Source organism: Acartia tonsa, chromosome 12, assembly GCF_053477335.1.
Source record: "Acartia tonsa isolate MP-2025a chromosome 12, ASM5347733v1, whole genome shotgun sequence".
Taxonomy (NCBI): Eukaryota; Metazoa; Arthropoda; class Copepoda; order Calanoida; family Acartiidae; genus Acartia; species Acartia tonsa.
This window is the reverse complement of record NC_137271.1, coordinates 29,734,719-29,756,540: the sequence shown is the minus strand read 5'-3', so window position 1 is coordinate 29,756,540 and position 21,822 is coordinate 29,734,719. Positions and strand designations below refer to the sequence as shown.

Sequence of the window (21,822 nt, the reverse complement as noted above, 5' to 3'; positions counted from 1 at the left end):
AAAGGAACAATAAATGGTGTAACTCTGAGATGGATTTTCTTTATCCAAAGTTTTGACTTTACAGTAATTCATCGGAAGGGTAGGGACCATTGCAATGCCGACAATCTATCTAGAGGGCAATTTTTATGCAAAGAACATAAGGAAACCGATTGTGAAAAATGTACTAGCTCATTTACCTTGGATCCTTATGAACAGGATTGCCCATACCAAGACCAGATTTTTGAGTTACATGCGGCTTCGGAAGTCGGTGTGCACAATGTTTGGCAATCTGAAACACAATAAGATCAAGTATTATCTGAAATTCGTAGGTGGATATTCGAAAAAAAGAAGTTGTCGAGTTTTGAAAAAGCTGAACTAACCGGCCGGAAAGAGGTCCTTTTTAAATTAATAGAACATTTATACGTTATGGAAGGACTTCTAATATTTAGACAACCTCTTAGCAATGGAACATTCATTGAAAGACCCGTCGTACCCATTGGATTATATAATAAAGTTTTTGAATTGGCACATAATAATAGTATAGGTCACAAGGGGGTTAACGAAACAACACGCAAGATAAATGAAAGATTCTTCCTTATAGGAATTAATAAGTTTGTCGAATCACGCATCAAAAATTGTATTACCTGCCTAAGAAAAATAGGGCAGGTACCTAAACACAAACAACCTATCACCCATTCAGCCATTAGTCACGAGATTTTTGGCCAGGTATCAGTAGACCTTATCGGTCCTTTAACCCCTAACTATTTCCAAGGACAACATGTCCGTTACATATTTATCCTAGTTGACCTATTCTCTAGGTACATTATCGCTCACCCCATCAAGGACGCCACCGTGGAAAGCACGGTGAAGGTCATCCTTGAACAGGTGGTACCCACCTACGGCTTATTTCGGTCATTGAGGAGTGACAGGGGAACAAATTTTACTGGGGAAGTTTTCAAAAAAGTTATGGATGAACTAGGTATCGAAACTAAACTTATTCCCCCAAGAAACCCTAATAGTAACCCATGTGAAAGGCATAATCAAAGCATTTATGCAGGTCTAAGATCCGATGACCGATTCGAAAGTAAAGACTGGGCAAGAAAATTAGCTTTGACCACTTTTGTAATTAACTCTAGTACGTCTAGAAGAACGGGGTATACGCCATATTACCTTATGTTCGGCAGACAACCAACTCTCAATCTCGATTTCTTTTCTCCAATCTTGCAGAAAAGGCAGGACATTGACTGCAGGTCTTACTTAAACTACCTAAAAAATTTGGAAGAAATTATTGCACAGGTTTCCAAAAAATCTAAGATCTATTTAGAGTTTCAAAATAAATCTAGGAAGGCTTCATCTCCCCTTTTCGTTAACGACGTGGTCTTTGCATTTTTTAACCTAGTCAAGATAGGGGTCAGTAAAAAATTGCAATCTTTCTATGGGGGTCCTTTTATTGTAACAAAAAAATTCTCAGAGGCCCTTTTTGAACTCAGTCCCTTTGGATCAAATCCAATAAAAACTAACCAAGTTGTTAGTAGAGATAAAATACGAAAAATAGATTCTAAAATAGAATTATTGGGGGAAACACTTTCCTTTAACGTCTTTCCAATTGAGGAAATCGTCCCGTCTGAGGAAATAACCTTGACCATAGATAATACCGGGCAAACCGAAATAAACGATAATAAAGGTATGGAAAATGACGATTTTACCTACCTAGATAACGATGGTGACGATTTTATAGAAGAAAACTCTGAAACTAGTCAGGACTTACCCCAGGGGGAGGTGGATTGTGATGGGGGAGGGGATATAATGGAAAAAAACTCACCATTTGAGTCACAGCCCAAAGACCAAGAATCCCCTGGCGCAGATCGGTCATCCGGTCCTCACATCCACGTCGAAAATAGTTTCTTGGAAGAAACCGTCCCGTCCGAGGCTTCTTTCTTCGCACAAAGACCCAAACAATCCAGCCCTGAAAAGGTTATTAATGTTAACAAACAAAGCATAGTACCCAAGTATATATTAGAAGAAGAAAGAAAAACTAGGTCACAAGGGGGGGATAACCGCATACATGTCCAAATCGGACTGCATAACCCAATTAAAAGGAAGAAATAAAATGTATATAAAATGTATAATTATATAAAACCAAGGTGGCAAATGTATATAGCTTAATCTACGTATGTATAATAACGAAAATAAACAAAAAAATATATGTTAAAACTAACTAATTAACATATTTCAGAGAAAAACGAGAAGCATAAAAATAAAATGCAGCATCATTTGGCAAAGGCACCAGGAGCTCGAGGTAAATTTATTTTGGGATTCTTGGGGCTTTTTATTATTTTGGCAAAATCAAATGCGTCCGAAATAATACAAATAGATGCGACTCAATGTGTAGCAAACGAAAATCCGCGGTTGAAAATCTCTGAATGCGCTGCGTTTCTTAATATTACCAATATTGAACAAAAACAATTTCACCTGCTGCAAAAGGTTGAAAGAAAAATTATACCTGGAATTCGTTGCCACCTCCGAACCAGTACTCATTACTGGTATTGTGGCAGATATAGCCACATACACCTCGCTGCTCCAGCACTCGTGGAGATACCGAACCTCGTAACTTATGAAGACTGTTACACCATGTCCAAAACTAAAATATTTAACTTTGAAGGGAAATCAGTCTCAGTGTATGAACACCAGATGTCATACACGCGTTTCCTGGTAAACGGGACACTTACTTACCCCAACGACCTCCTTAACGGCATCGACCCCGCCTGCGAGGGAAACGGCGTAACCATTAACGGCATTTTTATCCCTGGGACATTTGAGGAAAAACAAATAGGGGTCCAGGCTGAGCCTGTTGAATTATTACAAACAAAAGCGGGCTGTTACCTGGGCAGTCACTGGGTGGGAAACAATTGTTTAGATCACAATCTGAGAATAGGCTACGATAGAATTATCTCAGATGATAAAACTGATAGCGCACAAAAATTCACTTCTCCTTGGCGAACGGTAGACATCTTTAATATTTCATTGTTTACATTTGAAGGAGAACAGGGTGCCCAAAAATATCTAGTGATCGATCCCCAAATTACATTAGCGCTAGAACTTAAAGATAAAAAACATTTTGAAAATCTAATTCCCGAATTATTTTATTACAAAACTAATATTGATAACTTAATGGTATGGTTCACAAATTCTATAAAACCATATTTCCCACTCTTAAACGCTAAAGAAAAAGATGACATGTTACCACTAGAGATTTTCTATTCCTACCAACAATATAATAAATTAATTGTCCCCGAAACTCGCTGTTTACAGAACCATTTTCTGTCTAAAAGCAGTATTCAGACTCATCGTAAAAAACTAGTTAGGGCGCTCGGTGAGCTGGATTTAGTAATACAGTGCGATAGTCTTAAAATCAATGTTTCTTTGGGAGAAAATTTACCCTGTTTTGTGGATCATTTCTCGGTTTCAATCAATAATAAGACTATGGGAATATCACCATTTTCACGCAGATTGGTTAACACCACCCATTTAACCCCGACTAAATGTTCCGAAAATCCAATTTTCTTACATTTGTACCAAGGAAAATTCCTTGGGAATCAAGGGCAGGGTATGCAAATACTAAATGTAAACCAATATCTTATGGATAAACCGATTAGCCTATTTCTATATCATTCTTGGCAAAGCCTAGAAAAAACCAATTTCTCAGAAAGTGCCGAGGAATTATACCTCAGCCAACTTGCCGCAGACTCCAATAATTTTGAAGTAAAAATAACTGACTCCTGGTTTATTCAAACGTATCATAAGGTGGTTGATTTTCTATCTAGTACTTGGTATCATATAGTGCTTGTAGTAGCAGCCATCCTTACAGGAATAGGGTCGTTATTATGCGTCGCTTTTATCATTTACATATTAGCCTGCACCAAAATTCACGCGTACAAAGAAGGAGGTACGAGTGAAACACACGAATTGCGGGATTTTACAAATAATGGGGAAAACTAATCCCCAAAAACGGACGACCTGTATCAGACATATATACCTATAAGATTGTCGTCCCTAAAGGTCGTCTTTGTAAAAATATTTCCTTATTCGGTATAAGGAATTAATGACCCTTAATTTTAAGTTTATTATTTTTGTTTTAGGATATCCCAGGCGGAATTTTTCAAGGGGTTTTCACCACTCCCATGGGGCCGGTCACTCTTCATACCGTCGAGAATATGAAGAGGCACCCTTTTACAATGAAGAGGACTATTATTATGACAGCAATCATGGCTATCCCCAGGGCGGCCCTGAGGAAGCCTACTATGAACCTGACGAGAACAGGTATCAGCCGCGAGTAAAACCGCCGCGCAACCCTGAAAACCTCAGTGAACTTCAATGTGTCTCAAGATCGATCCACGTTTACCGCACCGCGAGAAAAGATGTTCCAAAGGAACTCCTTGACTTGCAAGAAAAATTGCGGCAGGCTAAAAATTTAGAGGCCAACGAATATTCCGACAAAGCCAGGCCTAGGGCCAGGCCTCTAATGGAACAAAATAGGGGAGGGGAACCGCAAAAAAATCGGGTGGAATCGCCACCAAAACGTAGTGCCTCACCTGAATTGGAGGTAGTCGCCGTAAAATCTGCCCCAAAAGCGGTAGAAAAACGTCCGCCAACACCAACAGGCAGCGGCGGCCCAGTAGCCAAGAAGGCTAAGGTGGAAATTCAACCGCCTCCATTACCCCCTAAAAAGAAAGAGACATTAGCTGAAAGCAAAATTGAGCCTAAGGCTTTTTGGGTGACTGCTGAGGAATGGAAAAAAGTCCTATCCTCCACTGTAAAAGAAGCAATGGAGGAAGCTCTTCTCCCCTTCCAGAGAAGTCTGGAATCTAAAATTGCTAGCAATGCTTCATTTGTTGAGAAAGCATATATACAACATGGCAAGCGCCTTATTGAAATTTCCGCAGAATTACTGCGGAACCGCAAAACTTTGCGCGAAAAAATTCGCACTGTCTCTGAGGACTCGACCGTTGAGTTAAAATCACGAATGACCACGGTCATTGAGGCCACTAGTCGACTGTTGGACCAAAACTCTGACAGGGTAATTAAATATATTAATACTCGTTGTAATATTATGAATGTACCTTGGCAGAATGTGGCGACCATAGAGGCATCTCTTCCCGCTGGGGACGTACCCCGGCCAGATGATGATGGAGTTGAGCTGATTTCTCATTATGGCGGTTCTGAGTGCTCTGATGAGTACAGGCCCACCGATAGAGAAGGCAATCCAGAGGTCCTGGATCCTGCAGAGGAAAACAGTGACACAGAGCTCGATGCTCAAATCAGTGAGCTCTTTCCATCTGGAATTGATCTACCTGTTAATCCGCAGGCTGGCGCTGCCTCTGAAGATCCAGTAGCCACGGCTCCCTGTGAGGGCGTGTTGGCCCTCCAGAATGCTGTTGCTCCAGAGCCTCCAGCAGCTCCAGCAGATCCTACTTCCTCAGAACCCAATCCTGTTGATATCGTAGAGAGGGCTATGGCCGCAATCGAAGAACCTGCGAGTACAACAGCAACCCGCAGAAGCAGGCGTGCAGGTCAACTGTGAGGGAATATTTCATATTCCCTCAGAGGGGGCAAGTGTGGTATTCACCATCCAAGTTTATGTATCCCCATCCCTGTCCACATTCCTATACTTCTCTGGCTGAGTCAGACCTCCACTTGTAACCGCCACTATACTCCATCCTGCTGTGTTGAGAGCTAGTTGATTGTTGCAGGCCAAAGAGTGAATACTTCTCTCCCGTCTGCATTCGGTTAGATACAAGCCTATAAGTCTAGGCTGGCGGTATCTATATTTCCCACGTGTTCAAGTACGTCGTTTCTTACCTAACTAAGAAACAGGACGTCCAAGCCTTTAATTGATATCATATTAAATATATCCTATAATAATAATCCCATTAATCTGCCTATTCTAACCAGTTTTAATTGCTTAATAAATGTTGTATTTTTTAGAAATACCTTGTTATATTATTGATATTTAATTGTATCGAAGCTACTCTATACTCGTATTCCAGTCTGTCTGTACATCCCCTCATACGTCAGTTGTTATAGTATATTTTAGGCAGTGTGTATTCATTTCCTCATATTATCACGTTGGCAAGTCTTAAAACTAAATTAGCTTAAAACTTTATTAAAGCTTTTTAAGAATTCAATGATTTCAGCATTTTTTTGCAATCTTACGCTTCTTAGACATAAATAGTTGCGTTAAAATTTGAAATCGAAATCAAATATGTCTCAATTAAAGAAAAAAACTGTTTCGGACAGCCTGGTGGACGTAAGGACCGACCCTACTTTCAGAAAAGTTTCACTTTTAATAAGATGATTGTTAGATAATAGAGAAAACAAGGATGACAACATCTATAAAAGCGAAGCTCAGAAACATAAACATATTTATTTTGGCATAAAAATCAAACATAGTCATAAAACGGTATGACAGACATTTCCCTTGTAGAGTGTCAAAACCGAATATACAAAATATAAATACACAAGTTTTGACAAAATTATAAGTAAATTTGTTGCAAAACTTCTTAAATACAGAATACTGTTTAAGGACATACAGACATTTTTAGGACTTGATTATAAATATGATTCACTTATAACATTGTACTCTGTTGTTCTAGGAATCAGTATTCAAAAAATCAGATCAATCGGATAATTATATCATACAAAAACTTGCCGTAAAAAAAGTTTTAAAACGTCATGTTAAAATAGACGCACGAACATTCTGGTAATGATTATAGAGTTTCTACAATTTCAAACTACAGGAATCATCATGCAAAGTTTGGCATCGATAAGACAATTGTAACCTGCATAAATTAACGAAAAATGCTATCCGTCACGTACAGACGTACGGACGGACCCTAATTATAGAAAAGCTTCGCTTGGGATGTTGTAATCATATGCGGTTCTGATGATCTGCTAATGTGATACATGTACAGAAGTGAATACACACCAAACAAGTTATGTAATGGTGAATGCTAATTCTGATGGATTGACAAAGGGGGTTAAGGAGCGCAGCTACTCTACAATTTGTGAGTCAATGGACGATAAATCGATGTACATCCTCAATGATTTTACACAAAATTACTTCTTCTGTTAATTAAAGTTATTGGTTGACACGTTTGGGCATTTCTTTTATTATATACCTTACCAAAACAAAAAAATTTAAGTACCCAAAGTTTTTAAGTCAACATGGTTATAAAACTTTAGGTACCAGCATAATCTACATTCAAATGTCCATTTAAAATTATAATTTTTCTGACTATGGTTGGGTAAAACAGTTAAACTAAATTTAAAAACAAAACAAAGTTTTTTGTCAGGTCTTAATTGCTGCGTTACCTATGTACATTACTAAATATGTATTATTCGTGTTTATGGTTATAAGCGTATAGGTTAGGGCATACTTCTTACAAACTATATTTCTTAGTTTCCAATCAGAAATTATGTATTACCCAGGGAAAAGGGAATTTGATTCTGGCAAACAATTCTAAGTGAAAATTTTCCCTCAACCCCCTTACCTTTTTTCTCCCCCTTCTTACCCACTTCCCTTTCAGTTACAAAAAAAAAAAGTTTTACTCCAACTTTACTTTAACAAAATTTTTAATTTTCGGAAATTTCAAATGGAATTAATTGGCTGAATAGCCGCCCCTGTTTACTGCATTGGAAATAATTGGAGAAAAATGTTGGAGCACGAATAGGTGTCTTGCAATAGATTTTTAACCTCAAGCGTTTTATATAGCTAAGGACTGTCTGTCTGTCTTTAAAACATTTCATGTAATGCTTGTCATTGTGCCATCGTAATTTCCCAAAAAAAAGATTTTAATGATTGTAACGCTTTAAACAATTTGAATATTTAAACTATTTTATATTTTAACCCATTAATATCCACCCCACGTTTTAATTGAAAATTAAAACTTTTTTTGAAATACCCTACTTACTATGGATGATTTGCATACAAATCAAAAGAAATTTTTTTATTATGACCACTATGACAGAAAATATGACCACGTCAATAAATTGACGTTTGGCCGCACCCTACCCCATTATCAGATGATAGGAAATAACTGACATTAGGTACTAAAATTGCTAGAAAACTTTATTTGTTTTTCTTAATTCAAAAGAAACGTTATTTTACTTAAATTATATATATAACAAAATATGAAAATGGTTTTAGATACCATTTCTTATTAAATTACTAGCGATTTCGCCCCTAGCATCTAGGACTCTGTCTCTAACAGGATAGGAAGGTGGTAGAAAAGTAGCCCAAAACCACCCAAAGCTTAAATATAAAAAAAGAGTCTAAAACCATGACTTATGAGAAGCTTCCCTAAAATGGAGAAGTCAATCGGTTTAGTAGTTATAGAAATCCTAAGCTACAGACATAAGAAACTTTCAATATTTGAGAGGATATAACTTAGAGACAAATGAAAGCTAGAAAAATTGTATTCAGGAATTAGGGAAAAATTGCATTTTTTTCTTTTTAAAGTATTTCTTTGTTTCTGTACAATGTTTTTATCTTTCTATGTCTAATAAAACTATCAAAAAAATATTCTGATCAATAGGTACCTTTATTTCCTGCCAAAACATATACAAATTAGTAAGGCTTATTAATTACTTCTCTTATACCCTATTCCATTTATAAAATATAGAACACATTACTAAATCCTTTCCTATCACACGGTTTCACAAATGCGCGAGGATTTTACCAGAACATATGACAATGATTTCAACCAATCAGAAATAAGCTCGTTTGATGTCCCGCCCTAAATTTTCACCCAGAGTGTTCAAGATGTCAAATAATGCCCAACTATGCATTTCCGGTCATTTTGTTTTATCAGCTTATATATGACCCCTCCCATTGTATTCTTCACCATAAAATTAATCCTTTTATGGAAAAAACCGCCCCCCACCCCCCCCCCCCCCACACCATTATACATCCAATTAATTTATCACATCTCTGTAAAACTATATCTTGACTTGACCAATCCTATTTCCTGTTTATCTAGGGATAAAGAGATATGTTTTTGAGAAAAATTATTTATCCGGAAAATCATTGACATAGAGCTCAGTATAGTATGAAAAAATCTATTAATCTAAATGTTGTACACATAAAATGGTTTGGAGTGTTGGAAAAAAAAAACAATTATAACTTTTAGGTATCAGGTATATGAAGGAAAGTTGTTTTCTACCTTCATAGAAATATATTATTTATATTCCTTATATTAGTCTTATCATGTTTTTTTTTTAATTGATATCATGAGACTAGGTCATTTAACTATTCCTTTTCCCAACTTATCACTATGTCTGTCCTTCCTGTTTTATTACTAGCGAAGCAAAGCTACTATATAAATAGTGGTGCAGCTTCTCTATAATTATATATGTCCGTTTGTCTATCATTAAGAAACTGTCATTCTCAAAGTTTCCATCATCTTTTATATCTGTTTTTTTAAATTTTCTCCTTCTCTTTTCATGTTTTTATGAATACTGAACATGATAAAATTTCTCAAATTGTCTGTTTGTCACTGTATGATTTGTTTGTCTTCGCAGCTTATGAATATTGTCATCATTGTTCTTCACTTTGACCCTCTTTCTAACTATTTTACAATTGAAGGTTCGATTTTTTAAATCAAACTTATTCTTTTGATGGTAAAGTATTATAAAAAACAAAATAGTAAAAATTAATTATCTACATTTTTTTTAATGTATTTGCATTAAAGAATATTTTTTAGATGAAATTATTTTAAAACGATGAGTTACCATTTTAAAAATGATAAATATTTAAGAACTGACCAAACACCCTAAACATGATTTTAGGGCATAATTTCTGGGGGATTTATATATTTACTATGCATATTACTACTAATATTAAGCCATGCGAAATAATACTTACGTAACTTTTTCAAACACTTTTTTCTCCGTGAAATTTTAAAAATCCCTTACAATTTTTTTTAAAAGCTAAAAGTTTTCATTATTGATAAATGGAATATTTAAGAAAATTTGTAAAAATACCATATCCTTTGGTTGATTTATGGCTATAAAAATTATTACCCTCTCAATTTTCAATTTTTGATTAAGCCCCCCATTAAAACATTAAAATTTTAATTAGTTTTTTATTGTTTTAATATTTTTACTTTTTAAAATGAAATTGATAGCAATAATCTTTCAACATCTATTTTCATTTTTTAAATATATCATCCCTGTCAGTTTTTGAAGCCATCTAAACAGAGGCTACTTTAACGTAGTTTTATTGACGTGTGGGTACTAGATCTTTTCATGAAAATACACTTTTTCGAATTTTAGTCTTCTGCTAACCTAAAAAGTTACTATAGGAGCCTAGAAATACATGTACTAAATTTCAGCTCTCTATCTCTACTGGCGACCTAGCGCCAGGCATGTAAAATATCAACAGATAACGGTAGCACGGCGGTTTTAACAATATCTCAGCAATGTGCAGGTTTTAAGCTCTTCTGCATATTTCAATTTAAAAACATAAGGACAAAGGTATATTATCCCAAAAATCTTTTGTCAAAGTCTACTCTACACCTAGCGCCAGTCAGTTTTCTAAAATCATGCATTTTATACCTGTGAAAATAGAAATCGCCAGCGCTAGGTGTAGAGTAGACTTTGACAAAAGATTTTTGGGATATTATATCTTTGGCCTTATGTGTTTAAATTGAAATATGCAGAACACCTAAATTCATCTTCCAAGCCATTCTCTAAGCATTTTATTTTTTTTTATGAAATAACGGGATTTCAAAACTGCCCTCTGAAAAGGCCTAAAAAATATCTTTTTTTGTCACTTTTTTCACTGCTTATAGTTACAACTTATTAAGATATTATGCTCAGTTAAAAAAAAATCGGCGCCTCCAGCACCAAAACCGGCAAAAACTGGCAGTTAAACTTCTATGCCCCTACTTGCCCCCCTCATTGGCCAACAGTAGTTATCTCAAGAAGTAAAAGAGATATCACACAGAAAGAAAACTTTTAAAATAAAACTGAACTAAGTAACCATTACAGATTTCATTTTGGGACTTTCCTTCTAGGGGCTTGTGGAGCAAAAGACCCCCCAATACACTAAAAATATGAGTTCTGAGCTTATTTTTAAAGATATCAACCTGATTTTTTTTGAGAAAACTTTTTTTACATAACCAAACTCAGCAACCTATACAGATTTCATTTTGGGACTTTCCTTCCAGGAGCTAGTGGAGCAAAAGACCCCCCAAAACACAAAAAAATATAAGTTCTGAGCTTATTTTTAAAGATATCAACCTGATTTTTTTAAAGAAAACTTTTTAGATAAAACTGAACTCAGTAATGTTTACACATTTCTTTTTGGGACTTTGCTTAGAGGGGCTTGTGGAGCAAAAGACCCCCGAAAACACAAAAAGTATGAGTTCTGAGCTGATATATAAAGATATTAACCTGACTTTTTTAAAGAAAACATTTTTAACATAACCAAACTCAGTAATGTTTACAGATTTCATTTTAGGACTTTCCTTCTAGGGGCTAGTTGGGCAAAAGACCCCCAAAACTAAAAATATGAGTTCTGAGCTTATTTTTAAAGATACCAACCTGATTTTTTTTAGAAAACTTTGTTAACATAACCAACCTCAGTAACATTTACAGATTTCATTTTGGGACTTTCCTTCTAGGGGCTAGTGGAACAAAAGACCCCCAAAACAATAAAAATATGAGTTCTGAGCTTATTTTTAGAGATATTGAGCTGATTTTTTAATGAAAACTTTTTGAATATAACTGAACTCAGTAACCATTACAGATTTAATTTTAGGACTTTCCTTTTAGGGGCTTGTTGAGCAAAAGACCCCCCCAACACTTTTATTCCTTCTAGGGGCAGGTAGGAAAAAAGACCCCCAAAACAATAAAAATATGAGTTCTGAGCTTATTTTTAGAGATATTGAGCTTATTTTTTTTATGAAAACTATTTGAACATAACTGTACTAAGTACCCATTACATATTTAATTTTGGGACTTACCTTCTAGGGGCTTGTGGAGCAAAAGACCCTCCAAAACACTAAAATATGGGGGGGGGGATCTTTTGCTCCACAACAATCTATAAACATTACTGAGTTTGGTTATATTAAAAAAGTTTTCTTTAAAAAAATCAGGTTGATATTTCTAAATATAAGCTCAGAACTCATATTTTTCGTTTTTGGGGGTCTCCACTAGCACCTGGAAGGAAAGTCCCAAAATGAAATCTGTATAGGTTGTTGAGTTTGGTTATGTGTCTTGGGGGGTCTTTTGCTCCACAAACCCCTAGAAAGAAAGTCCCAAAATGAAATCTGTAAAGGTTACTGAGTTCAGTTATGTGAAAAAGTTTTTTCAAAAAAATTAGGTTGGTATTTTTAAAGATAAGTCCAGAACTCATATTTTTAGTTTTTGGGGGTCTTTTGCCCAACTAGCCCCTAGAAGGAAAGTCCTAAAATGAAATCTGTAAACATTACTGAGTTTGATTATGTTAAAAAAGTTTTCTTTAAAAAAATCAGGTTGATATCTTTAAAAATAAGCTCAGAACTCATATTTTTTGTGTTTTTGGGGTTCTTTTGCTCCACTAGCATCTGGAAGGAAAGTCCCAAAATAAAATCTGTATAGGTTGTTGAGTTTGGTTATGTGAAAAAAGTTTTCTCAAAAAAATTAGGTTGATATCTTTAAAAATAAGTCCAGAACTCATATTTTTAGTTTTTGGGGGTCTTTTGCCAAACAAGCCCCTAGAAGGAAAGTCCCAAAATGAAATGTTACTGAGTTCCATTACGTTAACAAAGTCTTCAAAAAAAATCAGGTTGATATCTTTAAAAATAAGCTCAGAACTCATATTTTTAGTGTTTTGGGGGGTCTTTTGCTCCACAAGCCCCTAGAAGGAAAGTCCCAAAGTGAAATCTGTAATGGTTACTTAGTTCAGTTTTATTTTAAAAGTTTTCTTTCTGTGTGATATATCTTTTACTTCTTGAGATAACTACTGTTGGCCGAAGAGGGGGGCAAGTAGGGGCACAGAAGTTTAACTGCCAGTTTTTGCTGGTTTTGGAGTTGGAGGCGCCGATTTTTTTTTAACTGAGCATAATATCTTAATAAGTTGTAACTATAAGCAGTGAAAAAAGTGACAAAAAAGATATTTTTTAGGCCTTTTCAAAGGGCAGTTTTGAAATTCCGTTATTTCATAAAAAAATTAAAATGCTTAGAGAATGGCTTGGAAGATGAATGTAGGTGTTCTGCATATTTCAATTTAAACACATAAGGCCAAAGATATAATATCCCAAAAATCTTTTGTCAAAGTCTACTCTACACCTAGCGCTGGCGATTTCTATTTTCACAGGTATAAAATGCATGATTTTAGAAAACTGACTGGCGCTAGGTGTAGAGTAGACTTTGACAAAAGATTTTTGGGAAAATATACCTTTGTCCTTATGTGTTTAAATTGAAATATGCAGAAGAGCTTAAAACCTGCACATTGCTGAGATATTGTTAAAACCGCCGTGCTACCGTTATCTGTTGATATTTTACATGCCTGGCGCTAGGTCGCCAGTAGAGATAGAGAGCTGAAATTTTGTATATGTATTTCTAGGCTCCTATAGTAACTTTTTAGGTTAGCAGAAGACTAAAATTCAAAAAAGTGTATTTTCATGAAAAGATCTAGTGGGTACGAATGGGTTAATGTTTTTTATTTTCTAAATAGGTTAACAGAAAAAAAGAATGTAGATAGATATACCTAACTTATATTTTATTTTACTTCAGCTACATTAAAAATCAGAACATATGTTTTCTTTTGGAAGATATTAAATTTCATTTTTTTTGCTTTGTCATGTGATAAATGATTAGGTACAATTTCTTACACTCAAAGTGCAAATTTTAAAGAAAATTTATATAAATTATTTTGTACTACTACTGAGTTTATGTGTTTGATTCTTGTTATAAAAACTAGTGATAACGCCCCTTTAGGAACCTAGAAACTCATGAAAAATTGGCATGGTCTCTAGCTCTGAATTAAAAATGGGAACGAAAGGAAGGAAAAAATAGCCTATAGCTAAATTCATCCAATTAAAGAATAAAATAGAATAGGTACAAAAAATCTCAGGGGTTATGTCACTATGTGAAGCTTAATTTATATGGATAACTCATTTGCTTTAGCAGTTAGCAAGATTTTAACGGACATACAAACAAAAACCTTACTACTTTGTATAATAGGACATTAGACATGGAGAAATTTCAACAATATGGTTTTAGAATTAGCAAGATCTAATCTAATTACCCTTTAAAAGTTTTCGTTTGATAATGAATATGAATTATTTATGTAGTAGCTGCGCTACTAATGATTTTTTAAAATAAAAACAGGATTTTAAATTTCAACGTTTTATTTTACCTGTGAGGTAGATTGACCGCTCCCAGACACGTGACAACAAGTTCCATTCTATTCTTATCATACCATGTCTTCACCTAGGGTAACATTAACAAATAAATAGCAGCAATAGGTCTATTTTTTAACTTCTTTAGTACAACCCCTTGTGATCCTTGAACCTAACAATTTCCCAACAACAAGAAGACACTTTTTCAATTATCATTAATGTAGAATTTATCAATTATGATGATTTGAATTTTTCCTATGTCAAAATGTTTTGCTATATTCATTAGGGCAAATCAAAGTAGGACACTGAACATATTTAGACATTTCAATACACAATTTTAAAGGCAGGACGTAAAGCTAATACTGTGATCCTTTTATTCTTCATATAGTACCTTTAGTTTTGTTTTTCAATGTAGGTTTCCTTTGGTCAGGAATTTAAATAAAAACTCTACATATTTGTTATAACTTCAATTTTTACTTTAATAAGACTTATTGGTTATGTACCATCTAGTTGCCAGCAAACCAACTCTTTAAGTCCTCATTCATTTACATGTCATTTAAATTTAATTATCGCATCGTATTAAAGACAGCTTTTCGTAGATATTAAAATGAAAAATTTTCAGATGAAAACCAGTTTTGTTAGAGCCGAAGTGCTAACAGAGTTGGTATTGATTTATTTATTTGAATTTTGATATTCTTGGAAAATTGTCTGTAACACGATGCTATACATGATTTTTCAGTATCGCTGAGAACCGGTTCTTATCCAGCGGATATCAAGCGGTTTCGAAGCCATACTGGAAAAGTATTTACCTGGAGCCTTGGTCCCCTCCCAGCATCTCGTCCCCCTTCTCCGGCCCGTAAACCCCCCTCCCCTCTCCGTCGATCTAATCTGAAAATTAAAAGAAAATAAAGAATTATTCGAACTGTATCTATGTATTAAAATCAGACATCTATTTAATGTTAATCACATGGTTTGAATTTGAAGCTGTTTTGTTTGTAGCTAGTCGTCATCAAATTTGTAAAAGGCAATTGTGAAGAAAAAATGTTGTTAGTCAACATAAAGATTCCAAGTTTAGCAAGTACAAGTAATAATTTTTGGCGCAATTACTCAAAGTACCCCTTTTCGCACTGATAACCCTCCCCTTCCCCCACCTTTTAAAAAATTAATTAGAAATGAGTGGGAGGGGGGTAGTTCGATTGTTTGTTTATTACTTTAGGTCAGGTTAGGTTAGGTTTAATTGAGTATTGGGGGTTAAATAAAGGAAAAAAACATCATCAAAAAAGATAAGGAGACTTTCAGGGCTCAACCAGGCACTCGTGGGAAAGCACCTATTTTTTGTTATAAAATCATCTCTATTTGATATTAAATAATTCTATAACTTTTCTTTGTCACTTAAAACAATAGAAAATAACAAATAAATTTGCAAAATTAAAACAAAATATAAAAGAAAATTATAAAATTGTTTTGAAAATCTTTCTTTTGTAAAAATAATAATAATAAAATATTTTAGAAATTCCAAGATTTGTTAACTAAAAGAATGAAAATGTGTATAGCTGGCGAAGAAAATTTTTTTTTATATATTTTTTAATAAAGAATGTTCGTTTTCACACCTTTGCAAACTTTTAAAACAGTTTTATGATATATGTGAAGGATTGAAAAAATTGTCCGTTAAAAAAAATTAAATTGTTTAGCTTGTAGTAAGTATAAAAATTGCCAAACATATATTAATGGATATTATTGGTCAGTTCTTTCATCCAGTAGGAGGAGAGGGAATGAGGTAAAGGGGGGTGGATGGGAGTTATTGTTATTTTAGCCAGCTGCGATCATTACTCTTTCAGAGAACATAGAAATCTGGTGCAACATCCAAATGTTAATATGTTGATTTCTATATTGGTTACTAGCGGCTACGCCTCTTTTTTTTTTTTTGGAGGGGGGGTAATTCTGTTTTAGAGGCGATTTCTCTTGGGAGGGTACCCTCCCCAAAAATAGTTATAAATCTTCCCGGGACATATGAGAAGCTACCCTGATAAGGAGAACCCGATCGGTTCAGCGGTTAGCGAGATCCATCGGTACAGTCAAACACACATCCTTTTACTTTATTATAAGGATATGCTACATTTTATAATTGTAATACCATTCCTATACAATTGGTTGTTAAGAAGCAACTTTGCATAAGTAAATGAAAAATTGAAAATGGACGTTAAAGACAGACAAACATATATAAATCGTACAGTAGCTACATTCTAATAAAACAAGTGTACCTATTATCAACCATTAGCGGATCTACGGGCCTCCCTAATTCATCAAATTCCTGAAATAATAAAGCATTGTTAATAATTAATATATTAAACAACTACATAATATCTCACCAGCTAGAGATAGGTCAACGAAGGTTAAATATATCTTTACTCTAATCGTTTGTTAAAAGAAGTTGTATCAACTTTTTTTTTTATAGCTAGCCGGTTCTTTTAGTAAGTAGTAGATGTAAAATTTTTCATAGAATTCAAATATGCAATCGGTTTTTTTGTAGACCTCTTATTTTTTAAGTAATTTAAGTTTTTAAAAAAAATAATTAAGTCGGTTTTAAGGTACTAAAACGCAACAAAATAAAAGAAGAAAATGGTCAGTAAGAACAAAAATAGTAAGATCTTTAATTTGACACCTTACTTTTAAATTTCTGTTGAGTAATTATTGAAAAAATCTATTTTTTTAACCTCGGTATAATAAAAACTTTAGACCTAAATATTTTCTCAAACAGACATAAAAAACATGGGTTCATATATACCATTAGAATCAGAAAAATATTACGAATCCATTGTAAGCAAAATTGAAAAAAATTAAAAAATTAAAAAATTACAGAAATGGCCAATTATTTTTTTTGTTCAGACAACACTATTGTATTCCCTTTTTTACCCCCTCTTTACCCCCTCTTTACCCCCTTCCCATTTTTATACTCAATTGAAGAATTAAGACGTTGCCTGTACAACATAATATGATATTTTCATATAATTCCTTTTATTGTAGTTTATATACTATATTGTAAACTTTTTTTTTCAATTTTGCTTACAATGGATTCGTAATATTTTTCTGATTCTAATGGTATATATGAACCCATATTTTTTTATTTGTGAAATAATAAAATTAAGTTCAAAGTTTTTATTCTCGTGGGTTTAAAAAAATCGATTTTTTCAATAATTACCTGACAGAATTGAAAAAGTAAGGTGTCAAATTAAAGATCTTACTATTTTTGTTCATAATGACCATTTTCTTTCTTTTTTTTGTTGCATTTTAGTACCTTAAAATCGACTTAATTTTTTTTTTTTAAACTTAAATTACTTAAAAAATAAGAGGTCTACAAAAAAACCGATTGCATATCTGAATTCTATGAAAAATTTTACATCTACTACTTACTAAAAGAACCGGCTAGCTATAAAAAAAATAGTTGATACACCTTCTTTAAAAATAATTAATCTGTATTTTAAGGATCTTTTTTGATTTTTGGACACTGCTGGTTTGTGCAACCAAATCAACATTTAATATGAGTCCAGAATAATTTAGAACCCACTGTCCCCTCCAGCAAATCCTACCTTGACCATTAAAATAAAGAATAAAACCCGAAGAAAAAAAAATTATGTTCTCAACATTTCCACCAGTTAAAATAACAAGAACGTACATGAAGATGGTTTAAAGGGGTAATAATTCCCCAAAATGTTTTGGAAATATGTCAAAAATCAACCCACTAAAATAATGTCAACCCTAAATAGGAAACAAAACCATATTTTTTTTTAAAAGTTTATTTTGTAAAAACCTCAATATCCTAATAATTAAGTTAGTGTCGGGTTTATATCTAAAATTTTTTTTATACATTGAGATTTAAAAAAAAAATATGTTCTTTTGTATCCCCCCCCCCCCTTACCTATAAATATTTTGATTATTTTGAATCGCCTCCTACCTATCTTGTTAATTTAGAACCAATCACCAAACTTTGAGATTATTTTGCTATACCCTTTACCTATTTTGTATCACTCCCACCTATCATATTACTTGGAAACCAATCTCCAAATTTTAGTTATTTTGTTGATTAAGTTGGTTTACATTTTAAAAAGTTTAAATATTTTAATTATTTTGAATCACCTCATACCTATCCTGTTAATTAAGTTGGTGCCAGGTTTATATTTCAAGGCTAAATTAATCACAACTAACCAGGCATAAAAGTATTAATCATAAAGATAAAATTTAGATGAAAAAAAGAACGGTGTACAGTACATAGCTTAATTATTTAGTAACCTATAACTGTGTAACAAAAATGTAAAAAAACTAAAAGTTAGTAATACAAATTTTACAAAAAAATCTTTGATTATCACTTTTTCCCTGAAACTTGCAGAACATAAAAAAAAATAATTTGCAAATTCATAAGAATTTATTTGGAACTCTGTATTACTTTGGAATTATGTAAAAATACAATTCTTTTTCTGATAATTTTGGTTCTAATTAACCTGTTTTCAGTTCATATTGCGTTGGATTATTATACAATAAATAATGTTTTTACTTTTCAGAAAATAAAAAAAATATGTATTTGGGTAGTAGAAAGAAAACTAAGGTCCTGGTTTCATCGTATTTTCACAGTAGCTTTTTTAAGGTTATTTTAGGTTAGGTTAGGTAAGTAAATGTTAATGATTGCCACGCAGGGGTAGAGCCTCCCGCAGGGGCTAGAAATAGGAAAAAAGCTACTGTGAAAATACTACGAAACGATGGTCAAAATATTTTAACGTTTTCATCGTTTTTAAAATGAAAGGCAAATCCAGGGCCCTTCTTTGTTTAGTTTATATTCTGCAAATATGGATTATTCAAACATTTATTTCCTAAATAAAACAAAAAAGATTATTATGATCAAAAACTAATTGACTCTTAGAAGCAGAATTCAAGTGGTTATTTGCCCTTTTACTTTATAAACTTTCATACATTCTGGAACTACTGAATATCAGATATCCTTTTTAATGATACCATCACTTTGACCCACTTAATATTGACAAATATTTACCTTATATAATCTAGACCTATGATGTACTGTGTCTCTTCTAACTAAAAGTTCTACAGTTCTACCACCCGCGGATCGGGCTAATACTTCTTCAACCTGTAAAATATTTTTTTGAGATTTTGCCTAATAACAATGGATATAGAATATTTGGATATTGTGAGATTCGCGAATGCTCTGATAAAATGTTTCTCTTATAGCAGGCTAATTTAACGATACCCACTATCTACCACCCCCCCCCCCCCCCACCAATTTACCTCATACCCTTTAATGAATATGCAGAAACGTATTATTATTGACCAATATCTGAGGACTTTAGTACCAACCTAAATATCCACGCATTTTATATTCATTCTAATATTAATTCTATGCATGTTAAATATTAAAAAGTTTGACGATTTTATACAAAATATGCTAACAATAGTTAGTTGTCTTAATTTGAATAGCATTATGCCTTGATATTTGATTCAATTATAAAAATATATCAAAAGAAGTAGCTTTCACGTTTTAAACTTATTTAAACAGTTGTACAAGCTGGTTCTTGCTATTTAGGACATAATTGTCGTTGTTAACTTTTTTCATACCTCTTCTCTTGTTTTATTTTGAAGGCTATGGCCGTTCCACTCGAGAACTTCGTCCCCAGGTAGAAGACGACCTTCGATATCAGCTGCACTCCCACGTTTTACGCGCTCAATTAGGGCGCCATATTTGTTTGTGGATAACAACACACCACCGGAGATCTAAATAATGGAGTTATTAATCTTTACAGAAGACTGCTCAATGGCAGATAATTTCTATCTCTATTAAAATTTGTTTTCGCATCTTCATAAATGATTTAAAATCTATCAGGAACATTCAGCTGTTTATTACACTGATCCCCTAAGCTTTATCTAACAGGTTTCTTATTAGTTTGAATACCAACCTTGGGGACATTTATTAAATTTTGATTGGTTGGTTCATTTTATTGAGTGTACATACGTTTCAGAAGAGATTATTTTGTTTATCGCCAATAGGGATGTACATCAATTTATCAGCTATTGCCTTATCCCTTTAGAACCCTGGAATGTAATCATTGGTCCCTTACCTTAACACCTATACTGTGCTGAATATCTGGAGGGTAGGACTGGGGGAAGTTCTGAAGGCGGATGTGGGCAACCATTCTCGCCCCGCTCACGCCCGGCTGCCAAGCCTAGAAATTAGATTTATTATCATTGGGTGTATAAACATAAATAGAACGACAAGTATAAATTTATTAAATATATACAGTCAAATTATATTGATTTATTTTCCAAAAAACAATGACCTAAGAGGAAAATGTAAAAATAACCCAAAACCTGCTAAAGATGAGTCCATTCGCAATGGATGTTTTATAGTCAAGAATGCTCCTTAATAGTGGAAATGTTGTCAAAAAGTTTCAGACTTCTATTTTTTTAGGAGCCGAGAAAATCATGTTTCCCCCAAAACAAGACAAACGGTCATTTAAAATTATAGAGCAGCTTCGCTGCTAAAAATACAGAAATACTAATATAGAGAAATGTTAATTCATCTAGGGAGTCATGAGTAATAATGGAATGATATTAAGATAGATAGATAGATAATTAGTTTGATAGAAAGATAGTCATATAGATTATTAGATGGAAAGATTTTTAGATAGCTAGATAGATAGTTAAAATAAGAAATTGATAATTTTTCTGGGAGTTTTGAAATGTTATAACTAGATACATAGAAAATTTTATAACAATTAATTTGATATCTAAGAAAAAGAGATAGATAGATAGTTGGTTATCAAGAAAACAAGGATGACAACATCCATAAAAGCGAAGCTCTGAAACGATATGACAGACGAACATTAACTTTTGTTGAGTGTCAGAACTGAATATACAAAATATGAAAATATAAGGTTTGACAAAATTATACGTAAATTTGTTGCAAAACTTCTTAAATACAGAATTCTGTTTAAGGACATACTGACATTTTAATAATTGATTATAGAGATGCTTCGCTCATAATATTGTACCTTGTTGTAATAGGAATCAGTAATAAAAAAATCAGACTAATCGGATTATTTTATCACATAAAAAATTGTTATTAAAAAAGTAAAAAAATCAACATGTTTAAAATGGACATACGGACATTCTGGTAACGATTATAGAGTTGCTACGCTTTCTAAATCGTACCTAACTACTACAGGAATCACCATGCAAAGTTTGAAATCGATAGGACAATTCTAACATGCCTAAATTAACTAATAAAAGCTAACTATCTCGGACGTACGGACGGACGGACGGACGGACGGACGGACTGACCCTAATTATAGAAAAGCTTCGCTTTAAAAAAAAAATAATTATCAAGATTATAAAATTATCGCTTGACAAGAGTAACATTTATAATAACATTATACAGTGTGTTTTTTTTTATGAG

The 21,822-nt window shown here is 33.4% G+C and overlaps 1 protein-coding gene and 1 long non-coding RNA gene across 2 annotated transcripts in view; both read right to left on the bottom strand.

Annotated features, from left to right (window-relative positions):
- The window catches only part of LOC145333286 (regulating synaptic membrane exocytosis protein 2-like), a 167,114-nt gene that overhangs the window by 98,006 nt on the left and 47,286 nt on the right, over positions 1–21,822 (bottom strand). The window contains exons 13-18 of the mRNA XM_080178415.1: positions 20,486–20,590; positions 19,986–20,141; positions 19,408–19,500; positions 16,628–16,677; positions 15,176–15,254; positions 14,384–14,457 (exon numbers count right to left, since the gene is read on the bottom strand). Coding sequence (XP_080034541.1) covers positions 14,384–14,457; positions 15,176–15,254; positions 16,628–16,677; positions 19,408–19,500; positions 19,986–20,141; positions 20,486–20,590 — 557 coding nt within the window. The remainder of the gene's footprint in view (positions 1–14,383; positions 14,458–15,175; positions 15,255–16,627; positions 16,678–19,407; positions 19,501–19,985; positions 20,142–20,485; positions 20,591–21,822) is intronic.
- On the bottom strand, positions 176–2,970 carry LOC145333486 (uncharacterized). The gene is made up of 4 exons (XR_013884513.1): positions 2,483–2,970; positions 1,802–1,945; positions 1,150–1,245; positions 176–268 (listed from the first exon to the last, which is right to left on the bottom strand). It is a non-coding gene; the product is annotated as an uncharacterized LOC145333486 (long non-coding RNA).